Source organism: Phasianus colchicus, chromosome 8 (genome assembly GCF_987193195.1).
Source record: "Phasianus colchicus chromosome 8, bPhaCol1.hap1.1, whole genome shotgun sequence".
Taxonomy (NCBI): Eukaryota; Metazoa; Chordata; class Aves; order Galliformes; family Phasianidae; genus Phasianus; species Phasianus colchicus.
In genome coordinates this window covers 9,020,667-9,048,343 of record NC_143443.1, presented here as the reverse complement: position 1 = coordinate 9,048,343, position 27,677 = coordinate 9,020,667, and the positions used below count along the sequence as shown (strand labels likewise).

General features: G+C 35.9%; 1 protein-coding gene across 8 annotated transcripts in view; it reads right to left on the bottom strand.

The window, feature by feature from the left end:
• The window catches only part of CABCOCO1 (ciliary associated calcium binding coiled-coil 1), a 217,547-nt gene that overhangs the window by 29,083 nt on the left and 160,787 nt on the right, over positions 1-27,677 (bottom strand). For 4 of the 8 annotated variants that reach the window (XM_090144850.1, XM_090144851.1, XM_090144852.1 and 1 more), the window contains 6 exons: positions 23,995-24,085; positions 22,120-22,269; positions 15,511-15,623; positions 12,572-12,741; positions 9,340-9,484; positions 3,798-3,870 (listed from right to left, as the gene is read on the bottom strand). In XM_090144850.1, coding sequence (XP_090000976.1) covers positions 3,798-3,870; positions 9,340-9,484; positions 12,572-12,741; positions 15,511-15,623; positions 22,120-22,269; positions 23,995-24,012 — 669 coding nt within the window. In that variant the 5' untranslated portion in view covers positions 24,013-24,085. Of the gene's footprint in view, positions 1-1,810; positions 2,079-3,797; positions 3,871-9,339; positions 9,485-12,571; positions 12,742-15,510; positions 15,624-16,024; positions 16,330-21,679; positions 22,051-22,119; positions 22,270-23,994; positions 24,086-27,677 lie in introns of those variants that run through there. The other 4 variants (XM_031589951.2, XM_090144854.1, XM_031589949.2 and 1 more) reach the window with 4 other exon arrangements.

Sequence of the window (27,677 nt, the reverse complement as noted above, 5' to 3'; positions counted from 1 at the left end):
AAATTACATTGTACACTACTACTTCAAGAAGTCAAACTTAGCTAGTCATCTGGGCCATAAAATAGCAGATTACTCCATCAGGCTGGATAAAGCAGCCAGGAATAAAACTAGATTTACCAACCACATTATTTTTATTAGGAAATGTTTCAAAGCAGACATAATCCCAGAAGACCTTAGCCTCATTCCATCCAAAAACACACAATGGAGAGCAGCAAAAAAACATGAACTGCAGTATAAGATACAATTTGTAAATCTGGAAAAAAAAAAAAGAAAAAAAAAAAAGAAAAAGAAAAAAAAAAGGGCAGAAATGTCTCACCCTATCAAAGCAAAATAAACTAGCTGAAAATAGAAAATAATAGAAACTTCTACAAAATTCATGTATTAACAATTTAAACATTTGTTATAAGATCTGACATGTTAATGGGTGTTGCTCCATTGAATCCCTGCACATCAAAATTTAGTCTTACTCTGTTTGTTTTCTTTGAATTTGCAGGCTAATATAAGAGCACTAAAATCACAGCTAGAGGGCAAAACATCCAGAAAGGATAAAAGGTAGAAACATTATTTTTAAAAATAGCATTCTTTAAGATCTGCGGTATGTTAGTCCTGCATGCATTTTAATTTGGTTTCCCAGTAAAGCTCTATTTCTTCTGTTGTCCATTTAAATGTAGGGAACCGCTCATAATAGTAACACAGCAAACAAACAAACAAACAAAAAAGCAATGAATTTACTTGGCAATCTTAACACAACTTATTATCTTCTTGTACCATTGTGTTTTCTTACTGGTATTTGTGCATATGTAATATATAGGTCTTTGTAGATCTGGAGTGAAGGAGAAGTAAGAGATTTGATAGCTGGAAATGCAATTTTAAATTTTAAAGACTGCCAAACTAGGTTAGATTTATGATGTGTGTTTTATCATCTAAGTAAGCTTTCATTTCTTTCAGTGTTAACCTTTTTTTTTCCTAGGCAGTATGATCACCTCAGGCAGTTTGATTTAAAGGCTTTAGCCGATGCAGAAATATATTTAAATTAGCCAGTCATTTGTTCCTTTTTTTTTAAGATTTAAATACTGTCTATATTTCACAAAGTTGGACTTTATTATGCTAGCTGCATCAAACTCAGAATATTAATCAGACTGTGAAGCTCCACTAATTATGTGCCATATTTAAGTAACTTAGATTTTGTTAAGTGGCAAGCCCATAGATATTGTATGCATAATCTAACTCAGTTTTGAGTCATTTCCCTTTTCTTGTCTGATTTTATTCTACACAGGAAATGACAGGGTCATTTGGAAATAAATGCAGTGAAAGATCAAAAAGGAAATCTGATTGAGAACACTGTATAATTGCCCACACCAGAGAAAAAACAAAATTCAATGGGCGTATAATCCATTGCTACAGGATTTATCCGGAAAACACATACCATGGCTTCCATGAAAGGATATTCATTACAACACTAAGGATTGCTCTTATTTGTTGTAGCTGAATCTCTTAAGAAGATGCAGGTCTTCTTATTAGGCTAGTGAACTTTTATTCAGTTGGTAGTATGTTCAGCACACATGGAACACAAATTGCTAAAGCAAGCCATCCCTGTTGAGCAAATCTTTGTTGACTTGTCTCCAAGTCTTCATTTGCAAAATAAGATAATACTGACTAAGCTTTTAGAATACTATGGTCATTGCGATTTGGGCAAATATGGTCGTTACTTTCTCTCATTCCAAAAGAACAGCTTTCATTGCTGAAGGGAATGGAAAACTGTTTAGATGTTAGCAGCAGCGAGTTAGGAGTTACAAAACATCTGGCTGTTTATCATGGTATGTCTACAGAGGCTTTATTTTTATTTATTTATTCCAAAGATGGTGATCTACATAGCAAGACAACGGTCAACCTTTCATCACAGATCTATCATCTACTTTTAGCACACAGATTTCCCAGACAAATCTCCAGTCCCTTCTGCTTGCTGAGCACATGCACTGCAGAGCACATGACTCCAGGCGTGCTCCTGCTGTAGCCATATGCATCAAACAACATCTGCCCCTCTAACTTGTCAGGGTTTGACCTCTTCATCTAAGGGGCTGCAAATGTAGAAGATAACACTCTCCTTTATTATGGATAAGCATTTCTATAGAAAGAGAGCTTTAAGTCTATGCTGGGTTCACCAATCATCACATTTCAGCATATTAAACAGGAGCAGATAATGCCATACATTTGTATAAATTTGTGTAGCTTTGAAGTGCTAAACTGTAACTTGTTGAAGAACAATATTCACCCTATCAAAATAAAACCTATACAAATATAAAAACTGGTCATTTTGGATGTTGCATGGTGGTTTGACAAATTAAGAGAGTCTCCACCATGGGACTCAAAATACAAAACAGTTTAAATCAAACTAATGGATAGGTTAAAAAAAAAAAAAAAGCTGGAAGAGAGCAGCAGCTAAAAATTGTTACAAAGGTTTTTGTAACAGTTATATTTAAATTGTGCTTCTTCCTTTATAGATTACCACCAAAATGTTTCACAGAAACACATTTCTGCTTTTCCACAGCAGAAGCTCTACCTTCAATAGAGGTGGTACTTTCAAACTGTGCAGAGCAATAACTTTTCTGTGGCATCAAAACTGTACCACTGTATGCTGATTGTAGACAGTGAGAAAAGCATATCTACAACAGATACTTTGCACAAATTTACTAAAGAAGTTATGTAATCAAAGCCTCATTAAAAATCTTTTTATCAATTGGAAAGCTCTAGCCAACCATTGATCTTTTTAGCTAATATGAAAAAAACAAAACTAAACAACCTTAGCAGTACAGTGATGAAGTCTTGCTCTACTTGCTCCATGAGTTCTGCTGATGATTTTAGAAAAGCTAGAATTTTAAGCCACTTTACAACTTACCTCAGAATAACTCACATATAAAACAAAGCTATTTTAAAAGTGACACCGGAAGAAATTATACCACGTTGTTTATAGACCCAATCCACTAGCTTAATGTGTAAAAAAAACATTTTCCGATGCATTAACTTTAACTTTGCTATGAACCAAAAAGCTAAAATACGTGCCAGAAAAGAAATTACACTACCATACCTCTCAGAGCAACCACTTGTCTCCTAAATTACAAATGTAAATTCTTTTTGATGTATGGTAAGATATATCATCAAAACGCACCATCAGGCTAAAGGAAGGTGCATTTGATGAACTGAACCTGTCTGTTTGATTTAAGACCACATCCTGAGTCAACACATTTTTCTGTGCATTTTTTCACAAAGAAGTTATAAAATATGACAAAGTTTTAGAGTCAAGCCAATTCACTGTTAACACTATTTTCAAAATGCAGGATTTCTAGCTAGCTTGTTTCTCTATAATGGGTATATTTAGCTATTGGTGACCAATGTGGATGGATAAATAAATATGGATAAATTGTGGATACATAAATATCAGGACTGTGGTCAGACTCACGCTTGGTACACAAACGTTTCTGATTTTGATTGCTGATAATAACATAGAGTCAGACTCATGCATTGCTAATTCAAATGACACACACTAACTTAAATACACAAAAGTATTGCTGATTTAACACAACGTTTTAACCAAGCACTGCATTTACACTTTTTTGAAATTCAAAATTAATTTTGAATTTGAGGATCAAAATATCTAACTTATATTCTTTAATCAGCCATTTTACGTTAGTAATGAAGTAATGTTGACAGGAAGTTGCTTTGAGCAATACAAAACATATGCCAGAATGCATTCATTAAATAACTCTACATAATGAATTCCATCTATATAAATGATTTACCTCATTACTTATCACGTGTTCCTCTCTTGGAGTGTGGAAGATATGTTCATACAATTTATAGAGTCGAAATAAGCTGCAAAACAAAAGAAAAAGTAATACTAGTGCAGCTTTAAATTTTTAGAAAGGCAATATTACATAAAATTTTGTAACACTAAAAGTCACTCTCCAAACCAGTCGTACTCCAAATGTTAGGAAGAGGTTGGTTAACTTCAGCAAACTGGTGTTTAACTTCTACAAACTACAATATGCGGTGTGTTTAATTTATGGGATTTACTTTTAGATTGCTGTAGGAAATACAGTACAATACATCTGATTTCTTTTATGAAGTCAAACTCTGAAAACACTAAGTTCTACTTAGAAAAAAAGTAATCTCTGAAACACTTATCACCAGGATATTCAATGCCTTTAATATCGGTGATGGTGAACAAGCAGGAAACAAAGCCAAATGACCTCGCAGATTTTGGGCTGCTGGTCCAGCAATCAATTTTGATGTTGGAAGACAAGGCAAAAAAGAATGGAAGCATTTATTCTCTCAAGATCACATTTCAAAATCAGCGTATAATTTTCTTAAAGAAAAGCTAGAAGACCAGATCGGCATACTGCAGTTTTGCATATTACTACAAAAGCTACAAAGTAGACCATCTCAATGGCCTAAAATATTTATTTTCCTTAAAACATATATGGCTTTCCATTTCACGCTTTAACTACTACTCCTTGTTTCCTTTCTGTATGATCAATGATATGGTATGATTTTAATCAAAGGCTCACTTTCTCACAGTCCATCTGTTACAATTACTTTTTTCTCTTAAAATCACAATGCAGAACTTCTGGCTTCTGTCACGTCATTCTGACATATGATTTAAAACACAGCTCTACAATTTCATAGCAAGTTCAGGTTGAAGAATGATTCTAAATTTATCACACTCCTCTGATATACCCATGAAGGATATGGCAAGCTTTTCATAGAATGTCAGTAACTGGTTCCTATGCTTTGTGGCTAAGGATAGGTCACAGGCTCATTTTGATTCTTTTTTTCCTTAAGAGAGACAGTATGGCTTTTTCTAGCCAGCAACATTTCTCTGCTCAACATTTGCAAGGCCACATCTGGAATAATGAGGCATGTTTTCAGTTGGGTTTTGACTAGATGGCCTCCACACATCTCTTCCAACCTCTGTGTCTCTATTAGCCTGTGCAAGTAACTATTACAACAATGTGTGCAGTTACCTAATTCTAATGATACTGCTGCTAGATACTGGATACCATGCTAACACTATACTTCCACATCTAAGCCTTCCACTGTTTCTGGGCCAGGAGATTAATTTTATATGTCCCTTCAAAGTTGTTTTTTTTTTTTAATATTTTAAGTTATATTTTATATGTCACCTCTCAAAAAGAAGGCAGTACCCTGCTTCTACAGTCCTTTGGTCTGTAAGTTAACTGCCAGTACAGAGACAGCACATATGGGCACTGACAGTCCCTTGTCAGAGCATTTCTACCAACATTTTTAAACCTATGTTTTTACCTGAATACTTTTAAAGAAGCTCCTCCCTGCTTTGCCGTATGTCTCCTGAATGGAGTGCCAGAATAATCCCATGGCTAGGTCAGAAATATATGTGAATTTCAAATTTTATTGGGATCATAAGTATGATGCTCAAATACAATGTTTTCAAGTTTTTCCTTTTTTTTTTTTTTTTCTCTTTCAAAAGATCAAAGTCAATATTGTAATAGGCACAGTAGATGCTGGAAAACTATGATCCTTAGAGTAAAATTTCTGCAGTAATTTAATCATAACACAAGTAGTTTTAAAAGTTATCACAAAAGCCTGATCAAAGTATTAAAAGTAGAAGCAGTGGAGGAAGAGCAGGTAGAACATCTCCAACTCAACAATAAGCATTTTTAAGCATTTGTTAACTACAAAGTAGTTGAACAAACTTTTTTGAGTGAAATACTTCAGGAATATACTATTAAAAATGTGCTTTTGCATTGAAAAATGTGTTTACAGTACCCTTACCCAGCCACAAAACCAATCATGGGCCATTGTTCGACACGTGATGGTCCCTGAGGCTCTTATGGAACCAGCCCCTGCAGCTGCCACCCTGGCTGGCTGCTCCATACCGCTGGGGCTCTTCCATCATCCCACAGCCATGCACCCAGCACAGGTGATGGCAGGGTTGGATCAGCCCATGCTTGCAAAGGGAGGGGTTGTTGCGCTGGATGTAGGTGTCTGAAATCCAATCCTGGCTCTGGAAGGAAATGAGAAAACCATCTGGGGGAGTCTGTGTTCAGCACACACAGTTTTAGCTGAGGGTCCTTTCCTGAATCACCACCTTTACTTACATGGTGCTGCCAGCCACTGCCACAGTACCACAGAGCTTCCACAAAATGCTGCAGACCAGAGATGATTTGCTCTAATGTAAGCAGTGCTGAAGCGCCAACTAACGGACAGCAGTGCTCCTTGAAGCCCTTGAGTGCAGCTCAGAATTCAAAGAGCACAAAGCTGGCATTGCCTTTCTATCTTACATGACAATTACACATTCTGCAGCAGAGTTAGTTAAATGCATCCATGAAACTTCCAAATACATTTGTGCCCAAATTGGTGCAGACGTTTTTCAACATATGTACAGATGCATTTCTTAATTTTGTGTGAAGTATTATGGCAGCCTCACTGAACATTTGGCTCTTTAAGAGCCATATAAAAGTTTTATTCTACAGTTGCATTTAATTCAGGCAATTAGCATTTCTAATAAAACAAATTTGATCACTACCTTGAATAAGAAATTTGGCTTTTATAAACTGCAAGTTACCTTCCCCCAACCCAAAGCACGCAGGTAATTAAGTTGCTACACTATTTGACATTTCATTTGCAGTACATATTTACTGTAGTATTTCACCAAATTATTCCTGCCATGTTTCAGTGGAAATACAGGAATTTTATTATGAACTAAGTTTGTGTGGAAATGACTCAGATAAAGTCATGAAAATATATGTGTCCTTGCACTCACATGCCTATTTGTGTAAAAATCTAATACCGATTCTTCGAAAAAGACAAAAAAAAAAATAATTATGAATATCACAGACATACAAGAAATAAGATATATGTATTTCAAACTGTATTGACAGAACCTAACATTTTAAAATTATTTCTTTTATTTATTCCAGTGCCTTGGAAAGAAGCCAGATTGAGAGCAGCTGAAAACCAGTACTTTCCCTAGGACTTTCTAACTGTGTTATGATATTCTCTATGGACTGTGTTACATGTAGAGATAATTCACAGTATTTCAAAAATATAAATCTTTGCTTTTGACATTTCTGAATATATTTTTATTTTTTCCAACAACTCTGTTTTGACCTGGCCCCCTTAATTCTATATAAACGAGAGAATTCCTCCCTTTAATGCCCTTCAAATCAAATCACATCGAATATACATCAGTATTTATTTTAAAACCATTGTGTAGTTTTCTTTCTTCTATCATGAATTATAGAAAATGTTTTCTTTTTGTTTGTATCTGTTGCAAACAATTAAGAGCCAATATTTTCAGCAATTAAAGAAAAAATATTTACTCATGCAAAGTAAGATCTTTAAGAATAGAACCACTTATGATGTCATATGAGAATATGAAGATGATTAATGATGACATATTTTCCTAGCTCCAATGCTTCCTGAAAGAAAATGTCAAGAGCTACGATGATGTGTGTTTGCTGCAGGATACAAGATAAAAAGATGATAACTGTCACCTTCCACCAAACCTGAAGGTATCATTAGAGTTGCTACACAGTTTGTGCCTATGTGGTTAAGCATTTGTTCCCATTTCCATTATAAATCCCATGGGTTTATAGCTCACCTGTAAAAATGTGATCTAAACTAAAACATGTCATGCTATCTTGAGTAGAAGAAGAAAGCTATAGACTTAACATTTCAAATTAAAGAAAAAAAAGTGAAAAATAAGAAAAGATGCTGAAATAATACATTAATTTGAGGTTTATTACAACTCAGTCAACCGAGTTCATAAAGTTCAAAATACAATTACATAAAAATGCTGATTCAGTTTCTCTTTAGAAAAAAGTATTAAAATGACTCAAATAATGGATTATAGAAAGTGAATATATACATTTCATAGTTTGTGCACGTATATATATATATACATATACATATATATATATATATACACATGTGTATGTGCATATATCCATAACCTTGCAACAGCATGTATTTCTGAGCAGCTTGAACATCATACCACACCTTGTGGCCAGAATACTGCTGCTACTAAAATATTGTGTCCTGATTATATTCTTGCTGACTTAATGCTTCAGCAGTAGTAGGATGGAGCACCTCACCTCTCGGATGAAATTCTTGAGTCTGTGAAGGACTTACATTATGGATAAGATCTCTTTTAATAGATAATCTATGCAAGAGCCATAGAGATCCTATCTGGAAATAACATTTGTTCCAAATAAATATACAAAAGGCACAGACAGGAAAGAAGAAGTAGAATAAGTTGAGTGAGACATCTTAAATGCCAATTTTCCTTTTAGTTTAGGGTTTGTTCTTGGCAGGACATTGGTTTGCCTTGATATAGAAACTTGACATTTAAAAAGATGCTCTCATTTCATATGGGAAAATCCTGAAGTTCTTTTTACCTTCCATGAAAAAAACCACCAACCAAAATACCGCTAACAACAACAAAAATCCACAAGCAGAGCACCACTGTTCTGCTCAGGAAATGGACTAACTGGCTATAATACAATATGGTGTATAAGCAAATGTTACAATCATATCTTTTCTATTTTCCATCTTTTCTTGGCTGCAGATATTCATGGGCAATACAATAAGTTGAGGGACCATTCTGTTCACTCCATACTGGAGACAGTAGTATAAGATAATGGTCACTTTCCTAACCATGGTACTTCAAAGGAGAAAAGTTTACATATGTTACTAGAGAGGTAACACCATATATGGAGAGATGAGTGATTGGCTACCTCTAACCACTCATTTTTTTCTAATTATCACCAGTGATTTCTGAATTTATATATTTTTCTGTGTCTGTTTAAAAACTGAGACTTGTCAAGAAATCTCATCATGTAGACAGTGGACTTAGGCTAACTTTGAAATACATTTTTATTGCTCATACAGATCTACCATGGCTTTAATCCCATAAAGTACAGAACTTTAAGCCAGTTAACAAGTTCACTACAACTAACAAGACCACAGAAATACTGAAAGTTGTAGATGAGATCTAGATATTATTCAGCTGGTTAGTATCTAGAATTACATAGCTTTAAAAGCAATAATAGTCTCCATACATTGCTTTCTCCTTTCCTTTAAATCTCTCAAATCAAAACTCAGATCAAATATTTTCAGCATAATCTTACATCAAGATGAAACTCTGACTTTTTCATTCCTTTCTCCTTTTTAAGTTTTGTGTGTGCAGCATATTGGCACACTATGGACATATTCAATTAAATACTTGTAATTTATTTCATCATCAGATTTCCCACAACATTAAATCAGTTGAATAAGAAACAATATATCCTGGAGTAGTACCTGATATTCATGTAATCAATGATTGCTTTGGCTTGGTCAATGCTGAAGACATCCAAGTCACCACTTCTTTCTGAATCAGTTTCTCCTATTCCAGCCATTGCTCTTCCAAGTTCCTTTATGTTGTCTTCTAAGGTCATATGTTTGTCTGCAAAGAAATTCCAAGGAACAAAAAAACAAGTATAAACATAGTAGAATCTTTTAAAGCACATTCTGAAGTTTAACCATTTACATTATGAGTGACATGAAAACTTAAAAAATAACAGCAGTCAAACATTTTTGTCTGTTGCCATTATTCTTATCAATAAATGAATTAAAATTCCATCACAAAATCACTGATGGGTCCTCAGATAGATGTTTAAGACTTAAGAGGTTGGTCTTTTATGTATGCAGAGACAACCACAGACAGATCAGTACATAAATTCAAGATGCATTTACTACAATATAGGAACATTCTTTAAAATTAACTATTGTTTCTGTACTGTAAAATATTGTTCTTCTGACCATATTCCTTACAGTATAAAACAGCAATATAGGAATAGATTATTTAAAAGAATAGTGAATTTTTAAATACTTACAGTCATAATTCATTAAACATGAATATGCTTAATCTTTATGCTCCACCATTTGTACCTCTCAAAATAGATAATTACCTTACAGTTTTAACTTGAAAATAAAAAACCAAATGCTAAAACAGTTCTGAACTAAAATTTATATTCTTTTTATAAAATGCCTTGGGAAAAATCTTGAAATACATCAGTGTTTGCTGATGCTTCTATTTGAAGGTAAAGGATTCATTTTTCTAATTTGTGTACAGTGTATACCATCACTAGAACAATTGTGAAGTTAAAAAAAAAAAGTTATAAACACAATTTACTTGTTCTTTTTAAGTCTAAAACATCTAGAATGGAAGATGGGGAAATATCCACCAGCAGTGAAACAGATTTATTTTCCTTATTGCTTTAATTCTCTACTGATCTGCTCCCTGGTTCTTTGTACAGAAAACAAATTAAAAAAATTACAACACTCTGGTTTTTAAAGTTTTGCCCTTTGGTGGTACAGCAATCAAAACTCTGAAAATTTCACCTCAGTTTTCATTAACAGAGGCAGCAGCATATAACTAGAAAGAAATACAGAGAATGTGAAGGAAAGGGAAGCTAAGCCATGGGAAATGAGAAAAAGAACCAGAATTATCACAATTAGTGGGGAAGTAAAGACCATGAGATGTCACAGCACGTAGGCCCAGATCCTTTCTCCAGCTAGTCAGAATTTTTCTTTCTTTGTACATCTGATTTTCAGGCCCAATTGCTTCTCTTAGGAGGGCTTTCACAACACATCTGTGAAGTAAGGAGTACTTTATCCTCATGTATAGAAGGTAAACCAAATCACATAAATAGTTTATCTGGGTCCAGTTTTCAGTCCCTATTCTGTCCCTCTTTCTCAATAAGAAACCCTTTTACAGGCAGCAAAGATGCCTTGGCTCTTGAACTGTTCCTCTTCACCCAATCAACCACAGTCTCAAGTTTCTAAACATCTGTTTAGAAACTTTCTCTGTTACCAGACGCAAATGAGTTTCCACTACCTTCCTTGTCTAAATCCATTCTTTCCATTCCATGCTATTACGTTCAAAGGAGTTTAAATTTCCAGGCTGCTTGAGTACATTGTAGCAAAGGGAAATAAAATGGCCATTAATTTAGAAAACATTAGCATTTCACTATTAGTTGCACCAGCTGAGAACAGTAAACACAAGGAAACTCATCTCAGCCCTGGTGGGCTACAGTATACTTTGTAAGATCGATTCCGTGGGGAAATTTAATGAGAAAAAAATATTAGAAGCCTCTTGTAAGCATTTACAAACTGCATTTTCTTTCCTTAGAATCTTAGCTAAATATGAATGGATTTTCAGAAGCCAGCAAAAATCAAATTCATAATACTTGCTTGCCAAACCTTTACACTGTGAAGTGTAGGGGCATTGGAGCTGTTTGGGAAAATAAATACATGCATACATTAATAACCAACCTCAAAATAAGGCATTACTTTTTTGGGACACCTCAGTCTTGTTTTGAAGCCTGCTGAACTGCTCTGAGGCAGTCATTGCCATGGAAAATTTCAGCTCAAAGACCTAAAGATTTGCCAGAGTAAAGATCCTGAAAAATGTAAGTCATCTTTAATAACCCATTGTGTTACCAGCCAGTCTAGTACACATGCATTACAATCTCATAAAACTAAATTCTGACGTGTTTCCATTATTCTCCATTGTTATATTAATATAGTTAGCACATGTTAAGATACTTTCTCATTGGAGACAGGAAGGACAACTGGAATTCCAATGATCATAAAGCATATACATATTCTGTCAGAATTCCAAGAACGAAAAGGTCCTTGAATTAAACTACAATGAAAGAGTACAACAATTATTAAGGGCTTGATTTTAAATATTCATCTTTACTCTGAATGGACCCACTGAGTCCTTTTACTTTTCCTTTGGGATGGACTCTTCTCAACATAATTACCTTCAAAGTGAATATAAAGTAAGCGCTGTGATCTCAGAAAAAGGGGTTTCAAGAGGAAGCTGCTACAACTTTTTTTCTGGCTATTTTGTTCCCACCAGACCCAAGATAAAGGCTTTTTTGCAAATTTCCTCATAGCCACAAGAGGTAAAACTTCTTCCATTGTAATTTTTCAACTTCAGCAGTGATGACAGTATACTTCCCTCGTCATTCTTTAGTTAACCCATACGTTTTGTGCCCGGAGTGCAGAATTTGCCATATAGAAAGCTGCCTAAGAGTTCACCTCCAAGGATAAAATACATATTATTCACCTGGTGTAATTCTATAGCATGTACTGAATATCTCAAACAGCAGAGAAATGTGCCCAAGGCTACGGTGAGTCAGTCACTGAGAGAGCTGGCACTGGAATTTAGATGTTCCTTCCTCTCACTCTACTACAATTATTTATTTTAACAAGCCAATGATTAGGTCTTTTCAGGGCCTTTCCCTTTTATAGCACATCCTGTACAAAGATTGAGAGACATTTTGCTCAACAGACTACAGTCCTCTCAAAGTTTGCTGTCTTTTGAGAAAAATTATTATCAAGTACAAAGTACAGTATTCAAGAGGAAAACAAATCATTTTACCAATACTTGCAGTTAAAAAACACTTTATTAAAATGACTGGAAAGCATTCTTGCCTTCCACTTCAGGTGTATTTATTTTATAACTTTTAGCTATACTTACCACTGAGGTTCTCCAACAGGAAGTTTAAGAGATCCATGTATTGTGACAGCTGCATGAGATTGAAATTCATTTCTTTTGCCCAACAAAATCCTGCAGTATAATAATCTAGCAGAATAGCTTCCTTCAAAGATGTCTTCAATTGTTTAAAATTCAGAAACTCTGCCAGCTTTCTGAAAGAGATATCAGAGTAAAAGAATGGAGTTTCTACTTGTAAACTTTCAAAATTTAATGTCTGATTATATATCTATTATGACCATATTACATGTATACACGTTCATATTTTCCAGGAATTCTGCTTCATCTATTTCTAGATATGAACACTGTTGACCAGAAGAAAAAAAAAAACACCAAAATAACTAACTAAGCAACTATAAATTTCAACAGACAGTAATTAAATGTAAAGATATCACTAATGAAATAAAAATAAAGGGATGAAAAAAAACCAAAGAGATGCATGCAAAATGCATGCAAAAAGAAAAGTAAGTGTTGAAGAAGGGGTTTTGTGAGTGAAATGACACAATTAGTCACACGCTCTTGTTTTGAGAAGTCTACAAAATTAAAAAGATTATGTTTCCTTTTAGTCATTATTTTTCATGCAGATTGTGAAGTAAAATTATAATTTAGAAATAAGGTAAGTAATATAAAATTTGTATTCCACTTTCATAATTGTCAAGGCATTTGGGAAAAGTTTCATCCTATTTTTCTGGTAAACTCTGGAAATTTTCCACCTACTTAAAAAAAGTAACAATTAGAGAAAAATACATTCCTTTCTAGGAGACCATGCTGTTATTGACAAATTTATGTTGCTCTGTCCAATTGTGGAATTAACTATGTATTTTATAAGAATTATATGCCTTTTTCCACGTGAAGAGATTATGGAGGATCAGGGCTAGGACTTCAGTTTGCAATTCTTCCAGTGTAACTTTAGCTATGTTGTTAGATAGTGAAGTTTTACATTAGAGCAGCCTTTGGTTTCTTAGCAATACCTGACAAAACAGGTGCCAGCTATGATCACAGTTTCTCCTTCCATATAAGAGCGTTTTCATTCCTGCTTCTCATTCTTTCCTAATAACAGCATTAATCTCAGACCTACTCATAAGGAACTTAGTTTTTCAGGGTTTTCACCAGGCTAGTAGAGATACACTGACAAATAAAATGACTGTTGTTGTTGTTTTTTAATTAAAGCCTGAATAGCTAAAAAAGTAAAGCATATAATCCAATCAGTTTTGTTTAAAACCATGTATTCTTTTGTTCTGCATAACAAATTTGTACGGCTGTACACATTCAAGCTGGCTAAAAACACTTAACTATGTACTGAAATAGAAGTGGAACGTGGCCAGCTGAACTTTCCAAGGTTTGAAAGAGTCCATATCCTCTCTTTCTGAAGCCTCTGCCAACTCTGTGTTTTCATAATCAGAGCTTCTCAGGGATTTAGATCTTCTGTGGTGCTGCTAACAATGCCAGAACTCATCTTTTCAACATTCAGCAAAGCATGTCACTGACAACAGTATCTATAAATGATCAGGAAATTATGGGTGACTTAGGTTTCTTAGTTACATTGATTGCTATTTCTTCCTCCACGGAGGCTCTCAAATCCTACGGAGTATAGAACTCTGATATACGAGAACACAAGGCTTCAAAAATCTCATACTGAATTAGATAATCTCTTCTGATTTTCCAGCCTTTGCTGTGGCCTCCAAATTGCCCTTTTGTGTAGAAATGATGCACTGTGATAAACTAACAAAATTTCAGTTCTGGTGTTAAAATTTCCCAGAACTATCCCTTTCCATTTGATGCAGCACATACCTCATGATTCACTTGTACAGTGTGTATATAACCTAATACACATCTTCATCTGATCAGCTGAGACAGAAAAAAAAGAAACGTGATCTTTTAATGCTTTCCTTTTTAATCTTAATGAGAAATTTTCACAATAAATTGTGTCACTAAGTACATTTTAGTCTCCTGTGAATTGTATGCTTCAACCTTCTCTGAAGAAACGGGTCATCAGTCAAGAGAAAATAATAAATAAATAAAAATCTTATTGTTTATAGGGAAAAAATATTTTTACAGTTTTCTTTGAAAAAAAAAATCAGGTAAAGAATTTTTTGTCATTAAAACAGAGAAAGATTATATTTTGAGAATAATATTTTAATCTCTCAAACATTCAATGTATTCAGACAGCGTGTTTCTGTTTTGCTTTGTTCTCTTCTCTAAAACCCATTAAGAACACCAGCCCTTTGCTTTTAATTCAGTAAGAACTTGCCAGTGGAGACAAGCGCTCCTGAATTATTTGGGCACTTCTGGAAATCCCATCCTAGAAGTAAGTTTAAGGTTTCAAGCTGACCTTGGGCCTCCTAAACTTAGCTCCTACTAAGCATTAATAAGAAGAGAGAGTGTTGCTACAATGAAGACAACATGGGCTTACTTCAGATGTCTTTGGCTGCCTTCTATTTCCCCAGAGCACCATAACAGCTACCTACCTCTTAACATTTCCATCCCTTTCTAAATTTTTAAAACCTTTCTGATTTTTTTTCAGTAGCTCATATTAAGCATCCTAAATGTCCTAAATGCTTTAGCAAAAGACTTAACCAAGTGAGACTTATGGAAAAGCTCAGTATTGGCCTGTGCTTATTTACATCTTAGTATTTCATTTACAGAATATTTAGAAAGAATATAAACCTACAAACCAAAACAGTGTGAAGTACCTATCAAATAATAATAAAAAAGTAGAAAAATCAAAAGATGTGGGAAACACACTAAAACAAAGTAGATCTGAGATCAATTACATTTCTTCCCACCTTTCATGAAATATTTAAAATCACATATTTAAATTGAACAATTAAGGTGGTAGCTATCACAAAATAAATCTAACAATTTGTATACAAATGTTATTTCATGATAACATTAACTCTAGTATCGTTACAGTTGCCACTTACTTTTGAAATCCTTCTACGTTTTGTTCTGACAAAGCAGTAATTTGCGAAAAAGAAAGAAATGTATGATTAATAGTCTTCTGTCCACCTACAGCATCCTGATCTTGGTCTTCTTCCTACACACACATACATATATATGAGTATAATTTTGAAAGTTGTATTTAATTATGTCAGTAACTTATCTAAATAACATTTTGATTTTTGAGGCAGTAGGCAAGGGATTAATTCAACAAATGCCAAAAATGTAACATAGATATAATTATACAGTGCCCTAAAACATTTTCACTAGGCAGATAGTGCTAGGCAGATATACGGAAAATAGTATTTCTATCTTAAATTCATGTGGGAATGTAATTCAATCCTGTGCTGCTCACAATATGTCACTAACTTATAAGTAAAAACAACAGAAATGTAAATGTACAAAACTGTCCAAGAATCTAGATTTGACGGATAGTACAGTAATTAAATTTTATACTCAATTTATGCTTAAGGCATTATGGCCATACATGCACATTACCATACTATTTGACCTTCTCCCTTTACTTCTTGATTGCACTTTGGGAATTTCTTGTCCACGTTTGCTCCTTCCTTAAGCCAAGAAAGTCCAACATGTTTGTTGCAATACAGTGATGCACACAGAAGAATCTGAGAGTAATGTTTCAGAGTAGGTCTGTGTATCTACAGAACAGAAAGCAGTTCCTTGCAGGAAATACGACGGTGCACATGTTACATGGGATAGCAAACTGATGTTGAAAAAGCTATGCAGTGGTCTTCTAAAAAATATTTGACGATACTTCATTTAGTGTGTGTCACTGGCCAAAATCCCTTCAATGTGGACTTTGGTAAGAAATCTATGAAACATATAACACACTAGAAAAAATAACTTTTAGTACATAACATCTAGGTAATGGAATTAGGTGTGAAAGCACATTATAAAATCATCATCTATAAAGAGAGTCAAAACTACATTTGACATCTATCTGTTGGACGATCTCTAGGCTGTTAAAATGATATGTTGCTGATAATGATTATCAGTGGTTATTTAAAGAAGAACCAATTATACTCTGACACAATCCTAGCAAAGCTCAAAACTATGTATAGCATCACTTTATCAACTTTAACTAAGTCCTGCTGAGCTTTGAATATTATATAAAAGGAAAGCAACCCAAAAGTGTTATCAAGTTTTAAGAAGGGACTTGTATCCAAGCTAGCTTTATCAGCAGTCTACATAGGTGGACAACAAGATGAGTGAAAAATTTAGCTGCAACATAAAGCACAAGGAGTAGAGGTTAACAGTTTGTACCCTGCCTGGATGTTGGTTACAAGTCTGGGTAAAACACAAAAATTATTAACTCACAGGAAGTGTATCTGTACCCTGTGGGGCTTTATAGAGGCACAGCAAAGTGAAGCCTGAACAACATTTCTACCTCAGCTTGAGAAAGAAGCTGAAGATTTCCTAACAAAAGCTGATTTTGGATTGAAAAGCATTGTTCTGGGCTAATCGTCACCTAAATCTAGCACTGGTCAAGGAGAGCCCCCAAATAAAGCTACACTACTCCCCCTGCTGCTGCTGAACTGCAAAATATACCTAAAACTCTGGGACATGCTGAATTACATCCACGGCTGATGAAACAAGGCTGAGAGCAACCAATATGAGATTTAGTGGATAGACTAGTTTTTCTTTCTAATTAAGCACGAGTGCTATCCCATGCACTTTATTATTAAAAGTTATCATTCCTAACTGCAAAGAAGTTAGTCTCAGATAAAATGCCTCATCAGAACAACAAGAACCAAGTAAACAAAGGCTTCCTTCAGATAGTTAGGAACATGGCACTAGTTTGTTTTTATTAGCAACAACTGATGCAGTAGAAAAAGCAACACTTCTGCAGTCAGCAATATTGATATAACTGAAGCTTCATGCCCCAGCTAGGAAAACATGAATAAGTAGCTCAACATAGTAACATTATACTATTATTGAAAGACAGTTTTGAATAATTAGGAAAAATAGGAATGCTGTACTGAAGTGACCGCTGGTGTTAAAAATCCATTGAAAAATGGATTTTTTTAGAAGCAGCGAGAGCAGAACTAAAAGAATAATTGATACTGATTCTTAGGAAATTGAATTAATACAAGTTCATCTCTTTCTCTCAGGATGTCCAATGCATAGGATACGACACTATATCTTTTTGTACCATTATCTATGCAGCATACAGTTCACTGGTTTGTCAGTTAAAACCTTACTGACTAAAATGTTATCATTTCACAAGAATCACCACAGATAGACAGTATAAGATGGTACTTTTGACACTATTAAAGAAAAAGTTTAAGAAAATTCAAGGCATACTATTTGTATTCTGATCATCTTCTAGCCTCTCATCCATGGCTATAAGCCAGGTGTGGGCAAAAGGGACAAGTGAATTGGAGGACCGAGCAAAGAAAAGGTGCTTCCAACCCCTGCACCCCACATCTCCATCATTCAAAGCCACAGTCATAGCTCAGTAGTACAGGCTCACCAAAAGTCTTTTTTTTTTTTTTTTTTTTTTTTTGCCTCCTAGTTCTTATGTTCATGCTCTAAGCAACAGGTTAGCAGGCAAAAAGTTGAATATTCTGGAATAGAAAATATCTGATTTTCCAGAGTCTATACAAAAGAGCCCTCACTGTTTCTTGAAAGGCATCAGACCATGTTCATCATGTCAGAAAATGCTTGACCAAAAAGTAATTTCCTCCTGCCTGCAGCTGGTTTACTATAGCATGAAGCTTTCCCACCTATACTATATCGATAGGCTGCGCGCACCAAGCATGCTATCATTAAGGCCCATCTCATTCTTTGAATTACAAATAACAAAAAGGGCCTTTAGGAAAATTTGCTGAAGTCTTAGCATATACATTTGTATTGTAGCAATACATGGAGTATGTAAGATTACAAAAAAATATTTTAAAAATACCCACATACCTTGTACACAGTCCCCTATAGTTCCTTTCAAAACACTGAAAGAATTTAGCCTTGGAAACACATTATTTATCTAACTAAAGTTTGTGGTTTAAACTTAAGAGAGACTTGAGTTATTGTAACCTAGTATTGCAGATGAAACTCCGTAATATGCACATCAAAATCCATCACTTTACATAGCAAGGTGAAAGCTCACTGTACATTTCATCACCTACTCTCTGTAACTATTCCTTCCTACCCTCAAGTTCTTAATTTTTAGGGTGCACTTGTGTCAATGGTGTCCATAGTAAGTGCAGGTATCACATAACACAAAATACAGTTCTAAAGGACTGGTGAGCAACTGTGGGAGAGAAATCACATTACTTAGAAGATAAATTTTTAAAATTAGAAGTGTCTCTGTAATTAAAAAAAAAAAAAAAAAAAAAGTAGGGAAAGACGTAAAGTCACTTGAATGATCCTGTATTTATGGAAAAATTATTTTGGGGCAGAACCTCACCCCCACTAAAAGTTTATCACCACTGTGATGAAATACTGCTTTGCCTTTTGATGGCTGTCTTTAACCACCACTGAAAAATCAAAGGGAAATTTTTTTTTGCATGTTCACTGATATGGTGATAAATTTACCTTTCCTTTTACTGTTAGCAAGCTGTGACTGACTGAGACAATCCAAGGTGATTTCATTCTGATAATGCTATCCTCATGAGTTGGAGGAGGAAAAAAAAAACAACCAAAAAAGCCTCTGCCAATATGTATTGTCAGCAATAGACTTAACCTATGTAAACATAGACTACTACAAGAGAATTATTTGATCCCTTTATCCTTTATTTTCCTTCAAATAATTTCTAGCTGTTCTGAATGTATAATATATTTCAAGCTGTTCAATATGTCACTCCAAGTGCTTTGGGCACCTCTTGTCAACATCATCAAATCAAAATATCAAATCAGATATTTTGAAACAAAAGAATAAGATCCTCCTTGAATTCCTCAGCCAGTGTTTACAAATCACTGTGAAACAGAAAATAATAACAGCAGAGTAATAAACAGCAAGCTGCAAAAAGCTTTGTATTTGGGTGGGGAAGAATTCTAAAAATAACCCCTCCAGCATCTGCAGTTTTGGTGAGGGCCTCTTCAGAGCGATAAGACATTAAAACACAAAAATGGAAATTAGCAATAGATCCTGAAAGGAAGCAGGCTTGTCCTTTGGGATGAGACCTCTGCTCTGGTTGAAGATGTTAGTTATTTGCATCTGTTTGAAAATACAACAACATGCTTTGCAAAATCTTGACTTTCAAAAATATATTCACAAAGGAATGTCTTGCCAGCTCTCTCAAATTATATCAGCTACCTGAAGCGTAAGGAACAAGATCCTCCTGCCCTCACCCCGGGGAAATGAAACTGGACTAAACTCTCTGCTGCCACAGACAGATAGTTTCCAGTACTGAGCTGGCTCATTTAAAGCTGGCTCAGCTACCTCAGTCTGAGCAACACTGCTGACAGCAGTGCAGATGTATCCTGAAACAGTGTTGCATATCAGTTACAACTTTAATCAAATTGGGAATTAAAAAAATAGCAACACAGGCTGTTATTTGTATTATTATATGCATTTTGTTATCAAGCTGTCAAATACTTCAGCAGAAGCAGAAAATCTTGAAGCTGTCTACCTAATGGTTAAGGCAGAAACAGAAATGCATTCACTGTTCCTATATGTTAAAAAACAACAACAAAAACACACAAAAACCACCACCAACAAAACAAACAGACAACAACAACAACAAAAAAACAAACCACTTGTCTGCTCCCATAACAAGAAGTTAAAATCAATAGTTGCTATCTTAGTCATAGTACTTATTTTGTTGTCAAATGAGGAAATACACAACTGCATCACCAATTTCAATGGTAATCAAAAGAGAAAAGTGCAGATATACCAAATGCAAAAAATAATACCTATAAGGGAGGACCATTACAAACAGCAGGGGCTGATGATGTCCTCTTAATAACAAAATACATTTCAGAAAATATGTGCAATCCAAATGCTCAGGTGTGACTAAATTTACTATGGCAGTAGACCTTACTAATGTTTTCATTGCTGCAGACTACTACATGGAACAAAAAGAAAAGTTTTTTAAAAGAAAGCAGCAGCAGGAATTGCTGAGATTGGCATTCAGGTTTTGTAATATGCTTTCTGCTGAAGTCTGAGCAGTTATAAAAATATTTTAATTCAAAAGGAATTTTCTCAAGATTTTCTCAAGAGGCAAATACAGTGGCAAAATAACATGTTTGCTATGGCTTATGCACAGAACATGCTAGCTTCAGCCAAAGCTATATCATAATAATAATAATAAAAACGCACAAATCCACAGAGTTTGGGAAATAAAAATAAGTCACAGGGGATAGCAGGCATTCTCAGAAAGGTGTGCTATCATGTATCACACAAACTTCAGTACAGAAAATACATGAAAAAAAAAATCCTATAAAAGATCCTTCTATAAAGCCGTGAAGTATTAAAGAGGAAAATTTCAGTGCTACTTTTCTAATCATAGAATCAAAGAATCATAGAATTGTTCAGGTTGGAAAAGACCTTAAAGATCATCAAGTCTAACCACAACCTAAGCATACTACATAACAACCCTCTGCTAAATCACATCCCTGAGCCTTTGGACAGCCTGTCCTTTCTCACACTGCACACCCTGCGGCCTTGTGCTCACCGCTCCCAACAGCCACAGTATGTACAGGTAACACTAATAGACAGAATTCAGTGAGAACCACTTGTGTTTCTCATAAAGCGTTTGAATCATGCATTCTACACAGAAGAGGAATTATTTATTTCAGGAAACCTAAATATTAAGCTCTTGTGCCAGCAGTTGCCATGGCAGCCTGGTGCCAACCGAGGCACACGCTCTGGCAGCGGCTGCACCAGGAAGGGCCGCGGCTGCTTTCGGACAGGCGGCCTTCTTTCTGCTACGTGCTCTTTTGTGACAAGGTCACGCAGAAATACACACTCACACTGCCTTCATTTATCCTCCAAAAGCATTTTAACGTTCACCCTTTTAAGCTTTCAGGAGCTTAGTGAAAACACTTAGATTCAATTAAAAGATCAAGGAGAAGCAAGACAAAGAAGCGAGAGGGTGCCAACGCGCGGGGACAGCTAGACGAACAGCACGGCCGCTGCCCGCCTCGTGCCCGCTGGGGGCTGGCGAGGTGAACCGTAGTGAGCGAGGGTACCTGCCCCGCCGCCGCCATGCTGCCGGGCTCGGCGTCGCCGTTGCCCAGGGAGCGGGGCGGGCCCCGAAGCTCCGCCCGCGCGGCCCCGGCCTCTGCTCTCAGCCCGCCGGGCGCCATCTTAGCGCCCCGCCGCGGGGCTGCCGGCCGTGGCCGTGCGAGGGCTGGGCTTTTGTGAATGGCACTTTGAAGTTATCCTAACGGCATCGCAACATCAGCTCTTGAGACACCACGTTGGAAGCTCAGTCCAGCCCAAGAACGCTCCACGCGTTGTTGTGGGTCAGCCAGTGTAAAGCAGCAGGCTCCTGCTGGGACCAGCACTGGCAGATATATACTCTTATACAGTCATGTTTTATGGCTGATTTAGGAGTTATATAGTAAGGGGAAGATGACTTAGCAACTGAACTATTCATTAGGATTTGCAGGTAAAAGATTTAGCATACCTCAGTATCCTTTGTTTCTCCTCTTTGTCCTGCTTTGTCTTTCTGAATGTGGAGTACCAGTAAATGAAACTGGACAGGAGCGGTTCTGTCAGTTCTGTGTGGTTTGCAGACTTGTAGCAGCAGCAACAACTCAGAGTAACGGCACTTAACCTGCAAGATTGAATAAAGCATTTGGAGGGTGAACGGTGATGAGATCAAAGAAAAAGCCAACTAACTTTGCAAAGTTTATGAAGGTGCTGACGGAGCTGCTATGACAAAACATTTTTGCAGCATCCCCATGTAAAGAAAGGAACCTCTTGGGATTTCTGCAGCTGCTTTGAGGTCTGCTGCTGTTTCTGAGCACTTTTCCACTTTCTGAAGGTTGTCATCGCTGGTGTCTTGCACCACACAAAATACTGAGCACTGTACCCGTATCACAAGAGACTCAAACCTGCCCATTACCCACCATGACTGATGTCTGAGATTCAGCATACATCAACTCCCCTTCCTGCACAACAGTCTGACCCATAATTACGCATACACACCAATCATGCTTCCAAAAGGACTCAGGAATCTCTTGGAATGCGGTTGAGAGGGCTGGATCCTGCAGTGTTTTGTAGAATTATTCATAGTATTTTAAAGAATTGCATAGCTCTGTGCAGAGCCCACACTGTGAATTCCTGCAATTTGTGCCATGCTCTGCAGCCGACAACCGTACGGCTGCAGTTACTTCTCCTTTTACTGTGTATATAAATCTAATCAAATAAGAACATTATTCAGAGCTGCAAGCACCACACGCACTAAGGTGTAAAAACTGGGGAATTAAATCTGATGTTTGGATGCAGTTTAATATTGTATATGTTCATACTGATAATCTAGTCAGTAACAGGTAGATTTCGGATTTAACCCCGCATTCCTCTGGCATTGAAAATATGCACTGACTTCCACAAACATTTCTAATGTCAAAAACATAGTGGCTTAAAACCCTTAAAGGAACTACCTCCATTTCTCTTATTCAGCTTTAAAGGGCTTAGCCCTGGAATGTATTCTTTCTTACATAAAACTCACACTGTGCAAGTTCACTGACTTTGAGCACCGATGGAAACTCAGCACACATTTCCAACAGTAAGCTCCTAAACTTCCTATTTTCAATTTAAATATTTATATAGAATTATAAAGATATAGGAAAAAAAGGGACACCAACAAAAAAGATTCAACAGTAACGTTAGGCTGTTCCTTTTAATTTGACTCTTTTATGTTTATAAAACCCACATTTATATGCAAGTGTGAGTATTTAAGGCAGCTCATTTTCATTTCCTTCAAATGCAAGACTTGTAAGTACAACAGAAGTAGTGGTCTTTAAAGTCTGATCTAGTCCTTTCCTACCATGACTAGTCATGGTAAATTTTCTGATTGCTGATGGTCACAGACACTTCAGGTCAGGGGAGAAGAAAAGCTCCTCTGTGTAGCTATGTTATTTGAAAAAGTTCCCCGAAAGTGTCTGTTCCAGCATGTATAATTTAAGCAGTCCATATTTGAAAGCCTGCTCTTACAAAGCATTACATAGTCAGAGCTCTTCTATTTATCTGAGGAGCAACCAGAGTTCAAATTTCTGAGATTGTTTTGCCAAGGCTAGAATCACCCAGCACAGGAGTCGCAGGGGGTACACTTTCCTCCTCTTCCTTCCGTCCTTGATTAAGCCTCTTCAGCTCACATTGCCTGGTCCTATTAAGGATAACCACATGGCCTACTTATATTCAGCCCTGACAGGAGGTCAGTGAAGAGCTGGTTACTCTCCTTAACTTTTGTCAGGTCATTTTGCTAATGATGCTATGAAGCATGCTGTCTTCCTAGAAAGACTTTCTTCTTCCTCAGCTTATCAGGGAGCAGACTCACCCAGATACAGAGTTCCATGTCAGAAGGGGTGGATAAGTCGAAGCTTCACACTAAATGTTGCAGGGCTTTGTCGGTGGTAGGCCATCTTCAACTGGGAAGAAAAAAAAAAACAACAAGCCAACAGTTGCAACAGGGCTCCAAAATACTCCACTAAGTCCCTCAAAGTCCTAACTAAATTGATTGTCTGATTTTTTTCTTTTTTTTCTAGTTTGCAGAGGTCCTTGGATTTCAGCAGAAGACAAAGTTTATGCAGAATTCAGAAAAATGAATGGATTTTCAGAAGACTTACTTTCAAACATAAAGTTTTCGTAAACTCCAAGCATATTCACACATCCTTATAGTGATGGAGGTCTTAGAAAACATTCAATTGCAAACACGTTTTCATTCACCTTTAGTTAAGCATCACTAAGCATAGTAATTACATGTAGGCAAATTCACGATGAAAAGCAGATGGAAATTCCTATTGGAGGCTTTCTTGTTGCACTAGATGGACATATAGCTCCCCTTGCTGCCACCTCTCATGACAACAAATTGCTTGAGTTCTTGCCCTGTGAGACAGGGATCAAAAAAACACAGGCGTGCATGGAGATCTTGCACACAGTATTCAAGTTTGACTCCCTGGGCAACAAATGGATAATTTGTGAAAGCAAAAGTACATTAGTGTTACATGGCTCTTAATAATGAATTGTGCATTATTGTATATAGGTGCATTAACGTGGCAATTAATCACCTTCTCCTGAGTCATTTATAACATCCATCACCGATATTGTATCCAGGGAACAGTATTCCCTTTAGGTGATGTTCTTTTGTTTTACATACTGTAGATTTTCAGAAAAAAAATTCAGGGCATGATTATGTACTAGAAAAAGAAGCACATAAATCCTAGGTTGTCTGAGAAACTTGTTTCTAAAACAAAAAGGTAATTCTGCCTTTTCTCAGGCAATGTCTAATTAAAGGAACTATGGTAACAACTACAAGAGGATAACTGCTTCTGTGTATCAGCAGAAGGATGGACAGAATTCTGAATTATTTAAGGAGATAAACTGCTTGGGCTTTACCGTTCTTCATTACAGTGTATCTCAGAATTCCTCCCTCTCTATGTAATTAATATGTAGGGAAAATTTTCATATGATTTGAAAGTGATTTTAAGAGACTTGTAAATTTAGTACGTGGCACAGCAACAAGAAAGTGCAAGTTAAATTTAGCAAATCATAATTTTTCAATTATTCAAAACAATATGCAGAGCAATGAGAGAAGTAAAACACATACTCTATCAATGATTCCATTTCACTGTAAAGAAAGGTGGCTCAATGGATAAAAGCAAGTAATAGAGTGGTTCTATTCTTGATCTCATCCAAAAGACTGCTATATCTAGTGCCAAGAAATTGGATTTAGGTTCACAGGAATCCTAGAAATTAGATAGAAAAGACTTAAAAGGACATGTAGTCCATCTCCAAGAAACTTATACTTTTTCCTGCCAACAAGAACTTCAAGAAGAAATATGAATTTATTTAAGCCAGTAGGTCAAGACAGTCCCTTACCATGTATTAAATTGCAGAACTAATGTGAATGGGCATATAACATTTCAGAATACTATCAGTATGAACTAAGGATGCTTAGGATTTTCTCCAACTACAATTTAGTTCAAGAATCTAAACAGTGAGGGCTGATGCGTAAGATAAAGCAATATGGATAATTTAGTGGGTAGCTATTTCAGTCCATCTAAGTGACTTCTTACAGTCAGCATTCAGACAAGACTAATCCACTAAGAACACCAAAATTCAAGACTGAGACAAAAGGAACAGCGCTGACCACTGTGTGACTTTAAGCTCCTTGGGACAGAAATCAACTTTCTGCATCTTACACAGCCATTTGTATACCAGTGACAAGGAACAAACAATTTAATTCCAGCTTTAGACTTTTAAGTTTATAAAGAATACATAGGAAAGCATAGCTATGCTCTTCAGGGGCAAAAGCTTTTTAGTACAGAACATGCTAATTAAAGGAGTAAGGAAAATTACTCGAAGAAATGTACCAAATTAAGCAAAGTACATTCTTAATGATTATCAGAGATATCAAGTAAATAGAATATTAATATACATATACTATTAAATACGTATAATCTAAATTAAAGCATTGTTTTATATTATACATGTACATATTATATATATATTCTTTCTTCAGACCAATTTTTATCACAGATTCCCATCTCTTGTACATTTTTTTCTAAAGATATAAATTACCACTTATTTTGACAAGTTTGCAAGAACTGGAATATTAAATTCCATGCAAAAGACCAGACATCTGTCTTCACTTTTCATTTAGACAGTCAAAATTTGACTTTTCAGTTTGAATTACTGTTTCAGTCTGTTGGTAAACTAAAGAAGATAGAAATGCACTACCATGTAAAGTAAAGGGCTCAAACATCTTATAACGCAGCAAAGCCTGTGAAAAAAATATAAATGCACTGATTCCATTGTTCCTGCCCTTTTACCCCCAAATAGGAACATCATTTCTTTTAGAGATTTCATATTTTACTTCTTTCATGTCTTTGTTGTGTAGCTCTGTTGATATTTTGCCACCTTCTTCATATGATGTTAACTACTTCTTAAAATAACATATAACTATCTAGGGCAGGAAGTGAAAAATGACATCCAACTGAAATTACAGGAGGATTTTCAGTAGGGAGGCTATAATTACCAAAGATACAGGTTGGCTTGCATACTGGAGCTACTGAAAACACCTTTTGAAAAAAATTCCCTGTGACTACTGTGCCAGCTTAAATCTATGTTCAACTTTAAGCACATCACTATTTCCAGTTTAAACTGACTATTTTTCCTTTGTGCTTTTGTGAGCAATGTGCTTGTTAGGCTACACAAACAGCTTCCAAGGTATCTTAGTATTTCTTTTCCTTATTTAATATGGAATAGCAAGCCTGAATTACTGAGATATATCTTAATGCTTAAGTGATGTCTTGGAGCAAGATTCCAACTATAGCAACAATACCTGTAGAGTCTGTATGGCAAGTTTATCACCACTTTACAGAGTGGGGTCTATTCCAGACAGAGCAAAATTTGTTACTGTGCAGTCTAGCAAAAATCCTGAGTCCCTTCCACCAGAGACTAGTAGTAAATTTGGGGTAGATGGTACATGTGTCTTCTCTTGGTGTACGTGGAATCTCAGAGCACAAATCCCAGTGAGTGGATGAGCACACTCAAGAAGGAAGAATGTGTCCAAATAGTCTCCTTAAAAATTTAAGCATAAAGGTTATTCTGTGATAACTAGGCAATATGGTTGAAATTATAGTGTAGCTGTTTATTACTGCCCTGCCCCTTTTCTTCCCTGACTCATCTGGGGTTATGGACTCCTCTTGGCAGAGTACACTAAAATAAAAGGGTATATATCTCAGTAATCAGTCGTGGGAGCACTTTCCTTCTGAGATTCTGAATTTGAAATATCTGCTGTGCAAGCAGATGTTTATAGAGAGCTGCAAGGAGGAGTTAATGTCCGTGTTCACATTGAAAAGATTATGTAGTTGCATGTAAAAAATGAATTTGGAGAGCTCTAGAGAGCTTAAGTACATGACTCCTTGTAAAAATGAAACTCACTGAACTGGGGACCTGAGACCAGCACATACATTTGTGTTTTTAACTGTGAACCAGCTCTGTTTGTGATGTCTTGAG